Source organism: Halichoeres trimaculatus, unplaced genomic scaffold (assembly GCF_033239565.1).
Source record: "Halichoeres trimaculatus isolate MK-OKI-2021-1 unplaced genomic scaffold, fHalTri1.1 fHalTri1_scaffold_9, whole genome shotgun sequence".
Classification (NCBI taxonomy): Eukaryota; Metazoa; Chordata; class Actinopteri; order Labriformes; family Labridae; genus Halichoeres; species Halichoeres trimaculatus.
The window spans coordinates 2,319,796-2,333,465 of NW_027437188.1; the positions used below are offsets into that span (position 1 = coordinate 2,319,796).

The 13,670-nt window shown below is 40.8% G+C and overlaps 2 protein-coding genes across 5 annotated transcripts in view; both read left to right on the top strand.

The window, feature by feature from the left end:
- The window catches only part of usp2a (ubiquitin specific peptidase 2a), a 148,215-nt gene extending 145,554 nt beyond the window's left edge, over positions 1 to 2,661 (top strand). For all 4 annotated transcript variants that reach the window (XM_074679689.1, XM_074679690.1, XM_074679691.1 and 1 more), the window contains 2 exons: positions 1,986 to 2,106; positions 2,231 to 2,661. In XM_074679689.1, coding sequence (XP_074535790.1) covers positions 1,986 to 2,106; positions 2,231 to 2,327 — 218 coding nt within the window. In that variant the 3' untranslated portion in view covers positions 2,328 to 2,661. The remainder of the gene's footprint in view (positions 1 to 1,985; positions 2,107 to 2,230) is intronic.
- A 3,018-nt stretch (positions 2,662 to 5,679) lies between these two features.
- Positions 5,680 to 12,798, top strand: LOC141797968 (GTPase IMAP family member 8-like). The gene is made up of 4 exons (XM_074679693.1): positions 5,680 to 5,956; positions 10,969 to 11,209; positions 11,292 to 11,609; positions 11,708 to 12,798. Exons 1-4 carry the CDS (start codon positions 5,801 to 5,803, stop codon positions 11,863 to 11,865), a joined length of 873 nt encoding a protein of 290 aa, XP_074535794.1. The 5' UTR covers positions 5,680 to 5,800; the 3' UTR covers positions 11,866 to 12,798.
- Positions 12,799 to 13,670: the final 872 nt, after the last annotated feature.

A 13,670-nucleotide genomic window follows, 5' to 3' on the forward strand; every position in this document is an offset into this window, starting at 1 on the left:
TCTTTAAAGGTTGGAAAAAAAATGTCAAAAAATCAAAAATCCGTATTTTTGGTGAAAAAAGCAGGGATTTTTTATTTTGAGGCCAGATCCCTCAGCCCTACCTGAACGATGAGAGTGTGTCTGGTGTGTCTCAGATCAGATTAACCCGACCAAAGCTCTGCAGTAGGACACAGAGCTTTTTAAAAACACATCACTTTAAGTAACTTATCAGAAACATGAGCAGACATAAATCAGAATGAGAAAAGCTATCATGTCAGAAACAATGTTTGAAAAAATCTATTTAATTTGTGTTTGAATTCAAAGGGCTTAATTTTTTTTGTAGATTAGCACTTAACATCATTTGATAATGGCAGTAAAATAAGTCAATCATTGATTTTACATTTTATTTAACAAAAAAGGCACACATTTAGAAGAAGAAGTGGCTGTTTTCAGTATAGCTTTTCAAAACACTCTTTTTTTCAGCATCCCGTCATATTACGTAACAAAAGGGACTCGCATTCCCTTACTCCGCTTTGAGCCAATTTGAATAACAGGTTGTCTTGAGTAAGATAGGGCATTTTGGGTTGTTATAGTGTTTCTTCCAAAGTATTATTTGATTTGACCATCCATTGAGATAATTAAATCTGTTTAGATAGAAGGATGCAGATATACTAGCTTAACAGGACATCGAGTCCACTAACTGGGCTAACTTTCATGCTCGGATTCGTTTTATGCAGCTGACAAGAACAGGACTTTATTTCTGCATCAGTCACAAAAAACACTGTCATCTGTGGTGCCCATTTCTCAACAGGAAATTTGATATGATTGAACTATTTCATAAAGTCTATGGATGAAATTCAGGATGAGATCCCGGAGCCAGGTCTGGGTGAGACTGACGCGGCTGCTGTCTCGTCAGACAGCTGCAGCTTCACCAGCAGCAGCAGCCTCTAGCCCGGCTCGTGGTGGCAGACATAAACAAGGATTTGTCAGAAATTCACCCTGAGATTCGACCCAACAGAAACATAAGCTGAGCACACTCAGTCTTGGTTTTCTGACTCTAGATAAGTCGACAGACCTCTGATAGCCCTCTCTGTCTTTTCCTCTATGGGCCTTATCATGATAGCTCAATTCAAGCTTTATGATCAGCACTTACTTACACAAACTACTTATTTTTCAAGTCAGTGTATCTGATTTCAAACTTTAACACAGCATTAGGCTACATATCACTTGCTAACAGCACTCACTCACCGGGACACCTGCTCCGTTCTCCTCTGGTTCTCCTCACATCATAACTCCACTGCTCTCCTACGGCCGTTATTCCTCCTCATCCTGCCCTATTCCTGGTCTCCATCTTTCCTAACAGGCTCATAATTATAACCCTGAGGACCATCATATGGATAGGAATACAGATTTTCTTCATTTTTATTGACAGGAGTGTCAGTCAGGTCTATGTTTATTAATGGTAAACATAGGTCAGAATCAGCGGGGACTCCCTTTTGCGATTTTACGTTCAAATGCCAGGTTTTAACGCAAAAGTACCAAAACCCATACTTAAATGTCTCCCAGAGACCTTGTGGTTTAGTAATTTAGGAATTTCTTACAGGATATCGATGTTAAGTTATTATCCTATCGATTTATTAACAGTTGTCTTTGACCTGCAATATGCCCTTTAAAAGTTCCGTCTGTTAAAGGAGGAGGCAGATTTATAACCAGAACTACAGCCAGCCAGCAGGGGGAGCTCTAGATCTTTAAGCTATATAGTCGGTGAGCCTATGTGACCAAACTGAATCAGATCATCTGAGCTGAGACTTTCTCTGGGGTCATTAACTGAAAGGAAAACTGATATAAACACACCTAGGGTATTCTGGCAGGTGATGACTGAACTCCAGCCCACTCTCTGCTTTTAAGTTTCTCTTCCTGGTGTTCGCTGAACTCTGGGGGGCTGTTTAAGGGAAGGGGAGAGTGTCAGTTGTAAGATTTGTTTCTTTGTTTCCATGTCTTTGCAGTAAATGCTGTGTACAACCTGTATGCAGTGTCCAACCACTCAGGCACCACCACAGGAGGTCACTACACGGCCTACTGTCGTAACCCCTCCAACAGAGAGTGGTACACCTTCAACGACTCCAGGTACGTCCCAGCATCCTCATCCTCCTCCTGGTAAAATATATGCAATCCTTTTAAGCAATCTGTTGCTAAAAGGAAATATAAAAGTCTTTACTTTGACTCTTTCCTTCCCTTCATCCTCCTCCAGAGTAACACCGACGTCCTCCTCACACGTGTGCAGCAGTGATGGTTATGTCCTCTTCTACGAGCTGGACGAGAAGCTTCCTGGAGGAAGGCGGCTCTGACTGATGGACGGACAGAGATAAAAATAAAGTGTTGGTGGAGGAGGGCCTGGACCTGTATTTGGAACAATATCACACACACACACACACACACACACACACACACACACACACACACACACACACACACACACACACACACGCACACACATACACACACTCTCACACACACACACACACACACTCACACACACACACACACACACACACACACACGCACACACACACACACACACACGCACACACACACACACACTCTCACACACACACACACACTCACACACACACACACACACACACACACACACACACACACACACACACACACACACACACACACCTTAGATCATCATGATAATTAAAAATAAAGAAACACCAGCCTGGAGTCTCTGAAAACCACAGGAACCCTATCAACCAGCCTAGCTCTCTCTTTATCTGTCTTTACTGTCATGTCATGCTTGTTCTGGGCTGAGGTGTGTGTGTGTTTTTTTGTGCGTGTGTTGTACCAGTAGGCAAGGTTGACACAGGGCAGTAATCCCACATGGTGAACCTTCATCTCAGACACCCCTCTCTATGCACTGCAAACCAAACTCTCTTCCCAACCGCACCTTGGCTTCGTTTTCTTCTCATTTGCCTCAAATCGTTGGAAATGAAACGTACAGTTTTTAAATTTCTCTGCTTTGAATCTATGTTTTTAAGTTTTGTTTTGGATGAGGGGTGGGTGAAGTTTATGGCAACATCATTAGACTGCTGATGAGCTTACAGCCCACCGGCCTGCTTGTGCTGCAACACCCCTACTCCCACATCTGGTCGGCGTCACTCTTCTCCTTCTGACCGTGGTTGGGGGGTCCAGTGGCACTGTGAGCCTCTAGATGTTTCAGAGCACAGCATCTGGAACATGTGTTTTATTTAATGAGTTTGTCCCGTGTGTGGCTGCAACTGATGTTTTCAAAGTGCTGTGAATAGATGAATGAGGCACCTCATACTGACCTACAGAAGAGCTGTGAGCTGATGATGCTAACAAAGTTCACAGTCACTGTGAGCTCCGTTTTTCCTCTCGTTTCATGCCATTGAACAACACTGAAAGATTGTTTTACAGACAAATAAAAGTCTCTATATCTGTATATTTTTATATTCTGATGCAATACAGAGAATGTACTATTCAATGGTGCTGAAAATCGACCCATAACTGTCACTTTAATTTCACACGTTTCAAGAGAGAGAAATTGGGGATTATTTGTGCTTACATGTGATAATGTGATGACTCACTAAGGCAGAGGCAAGCAAACACATGACTCTATATATCTTTATATCTATCTATATAAATCTCTCTCTCTCTCTCTCTCTCTCTCTCTCTCTATATATATATATATATATATATATATATATATATATATATATATATATATATATATATATATATATATATATATATATTTAGATATATATTTAGATATATATTTAGATATAGATATACATACATATATAGATATAGATATATAGAGATAATAGATAGATACATAGATACATACATAGATATGTAAAGTTAAAACGGTGGTTTTACTTTACTTTGGTTTTCTCTGCCTCCCTCTCTGCACAAAGTTGTGTTAACACATGAATGTGAAAATAGAGTCTTTGGGGTCTCTCTGGTGTCCCTTGTGGTATCTTTACATGCTCTACAGCTTGAATAAACCTCTGTTTTTCTCTCTGGTGTTTTAGAAAACTTTATTCCAGCCTCTGTCTGAAACACTTTGTTAGCTGCTGTCTCTGTAACCCTTCACAAACCCCCTTGCCTCTGATGGGCCAGTTCTCTGGAGTTGAAGGTGGAGCTATGAGCAGACCTTATGTGATGACATCATCATTTCTGCAAGTCTTGTTGAGATTTGGTTCTTTGTTGTTGTACTTTTAATGGATTGATTTGAGCAGTTTACAGACAGATCCAGGAACATTTTATGAACGACAAAACCAAGTGAGAGCATGAGTGAACAACTCACTCACGTGAGTAACAGGACTGACTATTTTTACACTGTAACCTTTAAACCTATAACTGCTGCTAATGTGGAGGGTTTCTAATGAGCTTCCTGAGGGAACTTTTTCCTCATCAAATATTTAGAACATGTGTCCTCTGGGTCCTCACAACCAGAGGACACAGGCAGCAGGGACAGATCAGAGTTCAGTGTCCAGCACAGGGACAGCCAGACACCAAGGGTCAAACCTCAGACCCCCCCAGTGAAGAGGTTGACCAACTCCACCAGCATTTGTGGGGCATTTGTTCAGTAAGATAAGCTATAAGGAAGAGGCCCCAGGATGGTGGTTTGGGGAATTCATGTGGCTCCATTCTATAAAAAGCAGACCTGAGTTTAGATCTCACCTCACTGGTAATATTTTTGGATTTTTCACATCATTGTGATTGTGTGCACACCCTAAAAACTAAATCTCTGAATCTTGAGTTAAAGCAATACACACCAAAGCAGTGCAGTGGCAAAAAAAAAGTGTGAAGCTAAGCTCTGTTTTCATCAGGAAACTAAAGTTCATTACACTTTATTAGAAGGTTATATTTTGTAGAAAAGATTATATTTTTATCTCTTTTCGGCATAAACTTGGTTTTTGACTCAGTTTAATACTGGTGGTGCGGCAGCTGAGTGTGTTATCACTGTTTTATATCTCACGTGAGCTTGGCCTGAGTCAGGTTTGTACTTCTCTGGAACTTCTCTGTAGTGAACTTTGAAACTAATACTCATTAAATGAGGCAGCCCAGCCCATACGTCACTGAACACATGAAGCTTTTATCCTGGATTGAATATTTGCCATAGACAGAGCGGCTCTGAGCCAGGAGGAGGAAGAACACAGAGAGGAAAAGAATTAATGAGTAGATGTTTTTGGAGGGAGCCTTCAGTCTGACTCTTTGACCCACACTCTCTCTGTAGATCCTAATCAGAAATCTTTACATGGCGGCCTTGAGTGGTGAGTTATTTGTCAGGAACACTGCAAAAAATTGAAATCTTATAGCATGACTTTGTCTTATTTTCAGTATAAAATGTGTTTTTAGACTTAATATTAGCCACATTTACCTGACCAGTCCAGAAAAATGTCTTGTTTTAAGTTATTAAAAGACAAAAATGAAGTCTGAATTGCTTGTAACAAGTAAAAAGAACTCTGCTAATGGAATAAGAGAAAATGTACTTGTTGATGTTACTCTAGTTTTAAGCAAATTTATGAGCAAATTTTTCTCGTTCCATGGGCAGTTTTTTTCACTTGTTACAAGCAATTCAGACCTCATTTTGTCTTTAAATAATTTGGAACAAGACATTTTTTCTGGACTGATAAGTTGAACGTGGCTTATATCAAGAAAAATATGACAATTTTACAAACAAGATCAAGACATTTGATAAGAGATCTGTTTTTTTGCAGTATAAAAACACAGGAGGTGTTTGTTTGTTTGTTTTTTAGCTGAAGATCATAAGTGCCGGTCAGGTATGGAGTTAAATCGCTCTGGCCAGCTGGTTCTTCTCTTACTGGGTGAGAAACGAAGTGGGAAGAGCTCAGCAGGAAACAGCATCCTGGGACGACAAGCCTTTACCAAAAACACTACATGCAGCTCCAGAGAGGACAGTGCCATCTATGGAAAACATGTAAATACACAAGTTTAACTCTTATTTCTTTTATTTCAACATACACCTTTTGAATAAGGAATAAAGAGCCCCTGTGATCCCTCCCAGAGGCTGGTCAGTGGTATTTGAAGCCTGCTGCGACCATGTTTTGACCAGAGGGTGGTGCTGGAGAAAAGTGAGAGCTTGACAAAATGAAGTCACTCTTGCCTTTAGATATTCACTCATGTTTATTCACAGAGAATTCAGTTGCACTTTTAATTGCTGCAGCTGCTGACCCTTCAGGGTTGTTTTTTTGTGTTTTTGTTTATTTGTTTTAGTTTTAGTTTTGACTAGTAAAGGCCAGTGGGGTATTGCACAAAACCAGGATAAGGGATTAAGCTAGCAAACATTGGTTATCCTGGATGAAGTTAGCCTCAAGTCGGTTGAACAAAAGCTGGTCAAGTTTATCCCAGACTAGTTACCATGATGATTTATTCTCTGTAGCTAGCCTGCTCCGGACCAGGCTACCAGAGCTCTAACTACCAGGGTAAGATTAATCCTGCGCTGGCTCTGCTCTCTGTAATGTAAGAAATGATCATGGTTTACAGCATTTCCATGCCTTTTCTACACATTTCATCATTTAATCATCCTGCACCCAAATCTTACAACTGTAGTCATTGCATTTGCTGGTTGACTTTAGTGTTATTTATTTGCACAGATAATATGAAGACAAAAATAACTTTTAACACAGACAGTTGAGAATCCTTTCTTTATTAAAACAAGTCCTACAATAAAAGGTTTAAAATTATTATAAAGAAAATGGAAAAAACAGGCCTTACTGAAATTGGTACTAAACCAAACTGATGTAGGCTAAAAAATGAATAAAAACCAAAAAACAACCCTAAACCTACAGAATGAGAAAGAGGAGAAACAAAGGAAATATAAACCACTGAAATGGACTACAATATAACAGACAGAATATAACTTTGTCTTAACTGTCTCTTGAAAATAGGAAAATCGTCCTATTTAAGGACTCCGCCTTTAGGAGTGAAAGGGTCCCACATCATTCTGACTCCACTTTTAAACTTAAACAATCTTTCTATTCATTCATTCGGTCTCATTGTCAGCCCTACTGTTATATTGCAATACTAATAAAGACATCTTGTCAAATTGCTGTCAGAGGTTTAATTAATATGTAGCCTATATCACTATCTGTCACAGTCCCCCTGGATCCCCTCCATCACTGGCCTCCCGTTATTTAAGTCGAGTGCCAGCTCCTCTGCTGGGGTCAGGGCCTGGCTTGGTGGGCCACCCCCTCTGCTGGTGTGACGAGTCTTTTTTTTTCACGGCTAAAATTGTACAGAAATTCACTCTCAGCAGACAACAAATGTATCACTTCATTTGATAATTGTTCTTTGGGCTACGCATAAGTAACTTACCAGACTGCAGAATATTTTTATGTTTGGTTTTCACCTGCTGCCAGGTTCTTTTCTGGCCAGACAGGTTTGTTCTTCATGACAGATGAGGGACAAAACAGAACACAACATAAGATATATTGATTCAATAGATAACACAGACACAGAGTTGAAATTTTCTTTGAACTCGATTATACTTTAAATAACCTGAGTAACATGCACTTCTATGGGCCACATTAAAGAAAAACACAAGTAGGCCTATTGATTAGCGGACTTGAAAAGTCATCGATGACTTTGCGGATGCGGAGCTGATCAGCTCCGCATCCTAAAACTGTAATTATGACAGTGCGTGGAGTACTGTTTCTTAATTGTACATGTTCGCGCTACTTACGCATTAAGCCGGTCCGTTATTGACTGCCAGGCTTTTTCCCTCTCCTTTTTTTTTTTTAATTTTTTTTATTACCACACTCGTGTTGCTTTTATTGTGGATTACATGTTTTACTTCTTCATATAGTTGAAGAAGTATTGCCTGTTCGTCCCGCGTGAAGAAAGATGCACGTCCTTGTTCTATTTTCGATCTGTGATTCTGTGATCGATCTCGTGGTCCTCTTAAGAAGGCTGTGAACGCGCACTTATCCAAATGATCCACACCTGGCTTAAGCTACGTCTTTTCATCCTGGCTCGCCAAACATGCAACCAATTAATCCGAGAAAGCGCCGACTAGGTTTATTCAAGCCGCGCCTGCTCATTTATCCTGTATGTATTTATCCTACTTTTATGCATTACCCCTCTAGGGACCCTAAGCCCTGCATGTTTTGGATGTTACCCCACTCCAGCACACCTGATTCAAATGAATGGCTCGTTATCAGGCTCCAGCAGATCATTTCAATCAGGTGTGTTGGAGTCGGGAACATATAAAACACGCAGGGCTTGGGGTCCCCAGGACTAGGGTTGAGAAACACTAAGCAAGAACTCTGGGATTCAAACCCAGTAGAAAATGTTCTCCTGGGGGGTATTGCACAAAACCAGGATAAGGGATTAAGCTAGCAAACATTGGTTATCCTGGATGAAGTTAGCCTCAAGTCGGTTGAACAAAAACTGGTCAAATTTATCCCGGACTAGTTACCATGGTGATTTATTCTCTGCAGCTAGCCTGCTCCAGACCAGGCTAACTACCAGGGTAAGATTAATCCTGCACTGGCTCTGCTCTCTGTAATGTAAGAAATGATCATGGTTTACAGCATTTCCATGCTTTTTCTACACATTACATCATTTAATCATCCTGCACCCAAATCTTACAACTGTAGTCATTGCATTTGATGGTTGACTTAAGTATTATTTATTTGCACAGATTATATGAAGACAAAAATAACTTTTAACACAGACAGTTGAGAATCCTTTCTTTATTAAAACAAGTCATACAATAAAAGGTTTAAAATTATTATAAAGAAAACGAAAAAAAAAAAAAAAAAAAAAAACAGGCCTTACTGAAATTGGTACTAAACCAAACTGATGTAGGCTATAAAATAAATAAAAAACAACCCTAAACCTAAAGAGTGAGAAAGAGGAGAAAAAAAGGAAAAATAAATATATCACCCACTAAAATGGACTACAATATAACAGACAGAATATAACTTTGTCTTAACTGTCTCCTGAAAATAAGAAAATCATCCTATTTTAGGACTCCACCTTTAGGAGTGAAAGGGTCCTACATCATTCTGACTCCACTTTTTAACTTAAACAATCTTTCTATTCATTCATTCGGTCTCATTGTCAGCCCTACTGTTATATTGCAATACTAATAAAGACAGCTTGTCAAATTGCTGTCAGAGGTTTAATTAATATGTAGCCTATATCAGTATCTGTCACAGTCCCCCCTTAATCCCGTCCATCACTGGCCTCCCGTTATTTAAATTGAGTGCCAGCTCCTCTGCTGGGGTCAGGGCCTGGCTTGATGGACCACCACCTCTGCTGGTGTGACGAGTCTTTTTTTTTCCACGGCTAAAATCATACAGAAGTTCATTCTCAGCAGACAACAAATGTATCACTTCATTTGATACTTGCTCTTTGGGCCATGCATAAGTAACTTACCAGACTGCAGAATACTTTTATATTTGGTTTTCACCTGCTGCCAGGTTCTTTTCTGGTCAGACAGGTTTGTTCTTCATGACAGATGAGGGATGAAATAAAACACGACATAAGAACACTTGATTCAATAGATAACACGGACACAGAGTTGAAATTTTCTTTGAACTATACTTTTGAATTATACTTCAAATAACCTGAGTAACATGCACTTCTATGGGCCACATTAAAGAAAAACACAAGTATTGATTAGCGGACTTGAAAAGTCATCAGCTCCTCATCCTTAAACTGTAATTATGACAGTGTGTGGAGTACTGTTTCTTTATTGTACATGTTAGAGCTACTAACGTATTGAGCCAGTCCGTTTTTTTTTTGTTTGTTTTTTGTTTTTTTGTTTTTTTACCACACTTGTGTTGCCTTTCTTGTGGATTATATGTTTTACTTCTTCATTTAGTTGAAGAAGAATTGCCCGTTCATCCCGCGTGAAGAAAGATGCACGTCCTTGTTCTATTTTCAATCTGTGATTCTGTGATCGAGCTTGTGGTCTTCTGTGAACGCGCACTTATCCAAATAATCCACACCTGGCTTGACTAAGCCGCGTCTTTTCATCCTGGCTCGGCAAACATGCAACCAATTAATCCGAGAAAGCGCAGACTAGGCTTATTCAAGCCGCGCCTTCTCATTTATCCTGGATGTATTTATCCTACTTTTGTGCAATACCCCTCTGGAGAACATTTGAAGAGTCCACAGAAACTGTCCCAACCATGGCCACAGAGCGGGGCTTAACAAGACTTATCTGCAAGGACCCAGGCACACGACTAGTGAAAGCTTGATGGATTTATTGAACAGATACTAAGAACAAAAGGTAACAAATAACTCAGAACACAAAAGAACAAAAACCTCAGCAGGTGCTGGAAAACCACAGTTATAAAGAACTAAAAATCTCAGGAGCGCCTGGCCTTAACAAACTTGAAAACAAAAGCACTTGACCGAAAACATCAGCTCAACAACCTGTCAGGACAAGACAAGCAGACACAGGACAAAGGGAGACACCGACAATATATACATGAGGTAATGAGCCACAGGTGGAAACAATGAGGGTGGAGTCAACAATCACGAGAGAGGGGAAACACATCAGGACAGGAAGTGAAGTTATCTGAAACAAGAAGAGAGCCATTACTACAAAATAAAAACCAGACAGGACAACTAAATATCACACTGAACTAAAGGATGTGAGCTTAACATATGAGACGAGAAATAACAGAGCTTGGCCAATTGTCTCTGCTGACTCCAGCTAAAAAGAGAAGGATTTTACCAACCACCTGATGGGGTCTGAGCCCGACTTGTACAAGCACAGAGCTTATCGAGAACAGCAGCACTCCCTGAACCCAGAGGAAAACACAGCTCTACAGGAAATAAGATCTGTTTTTCAAAACAATGACAAACAAGTCATCAGCAACTCCCACTGACATAAATTAGACCACAATAAAAAGGAGAAAGATGAGATAAGACCTGGTCTGTGTTTATAAAGTCTGTGGTCCTTTGATCCATAAGGTGACCGTTGTAGACACTCCAGGCTGGCTCTCCCACACCATGACTCCAGACAAGGTGTCTCAGGAGGTCTACAGAGGTCTGACTCTCTGTCACCCAGAACTCCATGCCATCCTGCTGGTGCTGCCCACCACCTCTGTCTTTGGCAAAGAGGAGCTGAGGGCCTTGGAGGCCCAGCTCAAAATGCTCCAGACCCCCACTTGGCACAGAGCAATGGTCCTCTTCACACATGCAGACAAATTAGGTAAAGATGATTTATTCATGTCTGACATTTTTGTTTGCCGCTGTTTGGGTTTGCTCAGTCAGTACAGCTGTTCCTGTTCCAGGGGCCAAGTCCATCCAGGACCACATAAAGCAACAAGGACAGACTCTCCATTGGCTCCTGGAGCGATGTGCAAACAGGTACCAGGTGATGACCAACTGCCTCAGCTCTCCCAAGGCCCAGGTCACTGAGCTCTTAGAGAAGATCCAGAAGATGATGGAGACCAGCAGCTCCAGAGAGACCCAAAACATTCTGTACACCAGGCTGAGACGAGAACTGGGCGTCAAGGAGAGGACCTGGTGGGGGAGACAAGTCGTTGAGAAGACGTTGAATGAATGTGATGAATGTGATGGCGTACCAGGACAAATGCAGCAAACACCAGGTGATGTTTCTGTACATCTCAGTGATAACTTGTATTATCTCTCATCATCGACTTTAATTACTGTCCCAAAATATAAACTGTCTTCACTGTGTTCCCAGTTTGTTCTGGACTTGCTCTCACCTTCATACTACTGGGGAGGAGGAAGTCAGGGAAGAGCTCAGTGGGCAACATCATCCTGGGCCGAGAAGAGTTTCCAATCAATCAGTACAGACAGAGCAGCAGATGCTTAGTGGGCCGTGGGACAGTCTCAGGGTGAGCTGTGATGGTGGTGGACACTCCTGGATGGAGTCAGTTTTGTTTGTCCAGTGGGATGGAGGTGAAAGCAGAGATATGTCAGAGCCTTTCTATCTGCCCTGACAGGGGCAAAGTGAACTTCCTGCTGGCTGTACCAGTGGACTCGTTTGGACAGAGAGACAGGAGAGCTCTGGAGGACTTCGTCAGTGTTTTAGGGGACAAAATGTGGAGAAGAGCCGTGGTGGTGTTCACCTACGGAGATGAGCTGAGGAGAACAACAATCCAGAGACATGTAGAGAGGGAAGGAGAGCCTGTACGGCAGGTGCTTCTGAAATGTGGCCACCGGCATGTGGTGTTTAGTACTGACACAGGAGACCAACATCAAGTGAAGCAGCTTCTGGAGACAGTGGACCAAATTGTAGACCCTCATTAAAAGTCAGAGATCAGGAGTGAGTAATCTTTACAGTTTTATGAAACAACCTCAACACCTAATCCACAGACTGTCACCTAGGGCCCAGGTGTTAAAAAAAATTAATCTGGATCAAAATTATCCAGATTTGGTAATCCCATTTTCTACCATCCAGGCTCAGGTAATCTGTTTTGTTTTTAGGTCGTTTTTTTTCAAAGTAACACTGGATTGGCTCACGCTAATCCAGATACACAGGTTCAAGATACATAGTTTTCAAGATTACCAAATCCAGATTACCAGGGCTCTAAATGGGACATTGTATCACAATGTGGGCTACCAGATCTGTAAAGAACAACAGGTGGAAGAGCCGAGACTCACTTTTAAGTGTTTCTGATTTTGAGACAAAACTCAAAAATAACAGAAACATCCACCTCCATTTATCATTTATTTTATGAACCCATCTGAGCCACAACAAATAAAGAACAAGTATACATTGACAAATACATCATGGATATTTAGAAAACACATTTTTTAAAAAAGGCTAAACACCCAACAGTTGACAGAATAAAGGATCTTCAGGAAAAAACACACTTATACTTTTGTGTACTGTCCTGCACAGCATCTCTACAAGGCTCAATATCCCTCTCTAGGATGAAGGTTCTATTCCACCTGAGTCTGTGGAAGAATCAGACCAACCTCTGGTTTGGTCAGAGTGAGTTACTGACTGGACTTACTGTGGTAACAGACGACACAGTGTTAGAAATCTCTGATGACTGTTCGTTTGAACAACACAAATTTAAGGTTTGATCCAGTTAAAAACTAGGATTGGATTACATGATCCAATCTGATTTCAAAATCCCTATTTCCCTTTTGGACAACCCATTTCCAAAATCTAAACCAGTCTGATAACCCAGATTTCAATCAGTCTACTTTTGAACAACTGGCCCCTAATGTTTCACTGTTTGTGTTACAGGATGAAAAGTTTAAGGCAGAGATGACTGTCAGCAGAGTTGTCCAGCTCTAAGTGACACAAAGCTAGCTCACTGACACATAAGAAAGAGAGCACTCTTAATGCCTTGGTGAGGTTTAAATCTGCTGATTTATAAAGACATTTAATTTTATGGGTATAGAGAAGATATGTAACACCTGGTAGATTGGGAAAATGCCTGTACACCACCATGTTTTTTTTTATCATATTGTTTGGTTTACATACAAGGAATTGTTGAATGAAAATAAACATAAGCGTTTATAAGCTTAAACAGCCCAAGGTCTTCACAAGATGTCGACAACTTGATGAAATGATGAGGTCATCGCAGAAGTAACTGGTTCATGACACATCATAAATCCAGCCTCCAGAGGGCAGGCCAATCAGAGTGAAGAGGATTTGTACATGGAGTCTTAAAGAGACAGCAGCTAAA

Coding starts and splice junctions, on each gene's coding strand:
- LOC141797968 (XM_074679693.1), top strand. CDS start 5,801: ATGGAGTTAAATCGCTCTGGCCAGCTGGTTCTTCTCTTACTGGGTGAG. Junction 5,957..10,968: donor GTGCCATCTATGGAAAACAT/GTAAATACACAA, acceptor TTGATCCATAAG/GTGACCGTTGTAGACACTCC. Junction 11,610..11,707: donor ACAAATGCAGCAAACACCAG/GTGATGTTTCTG, acceptor CTGTGTTCCCAG/TTTGTTCTGGACTTGCTCTC.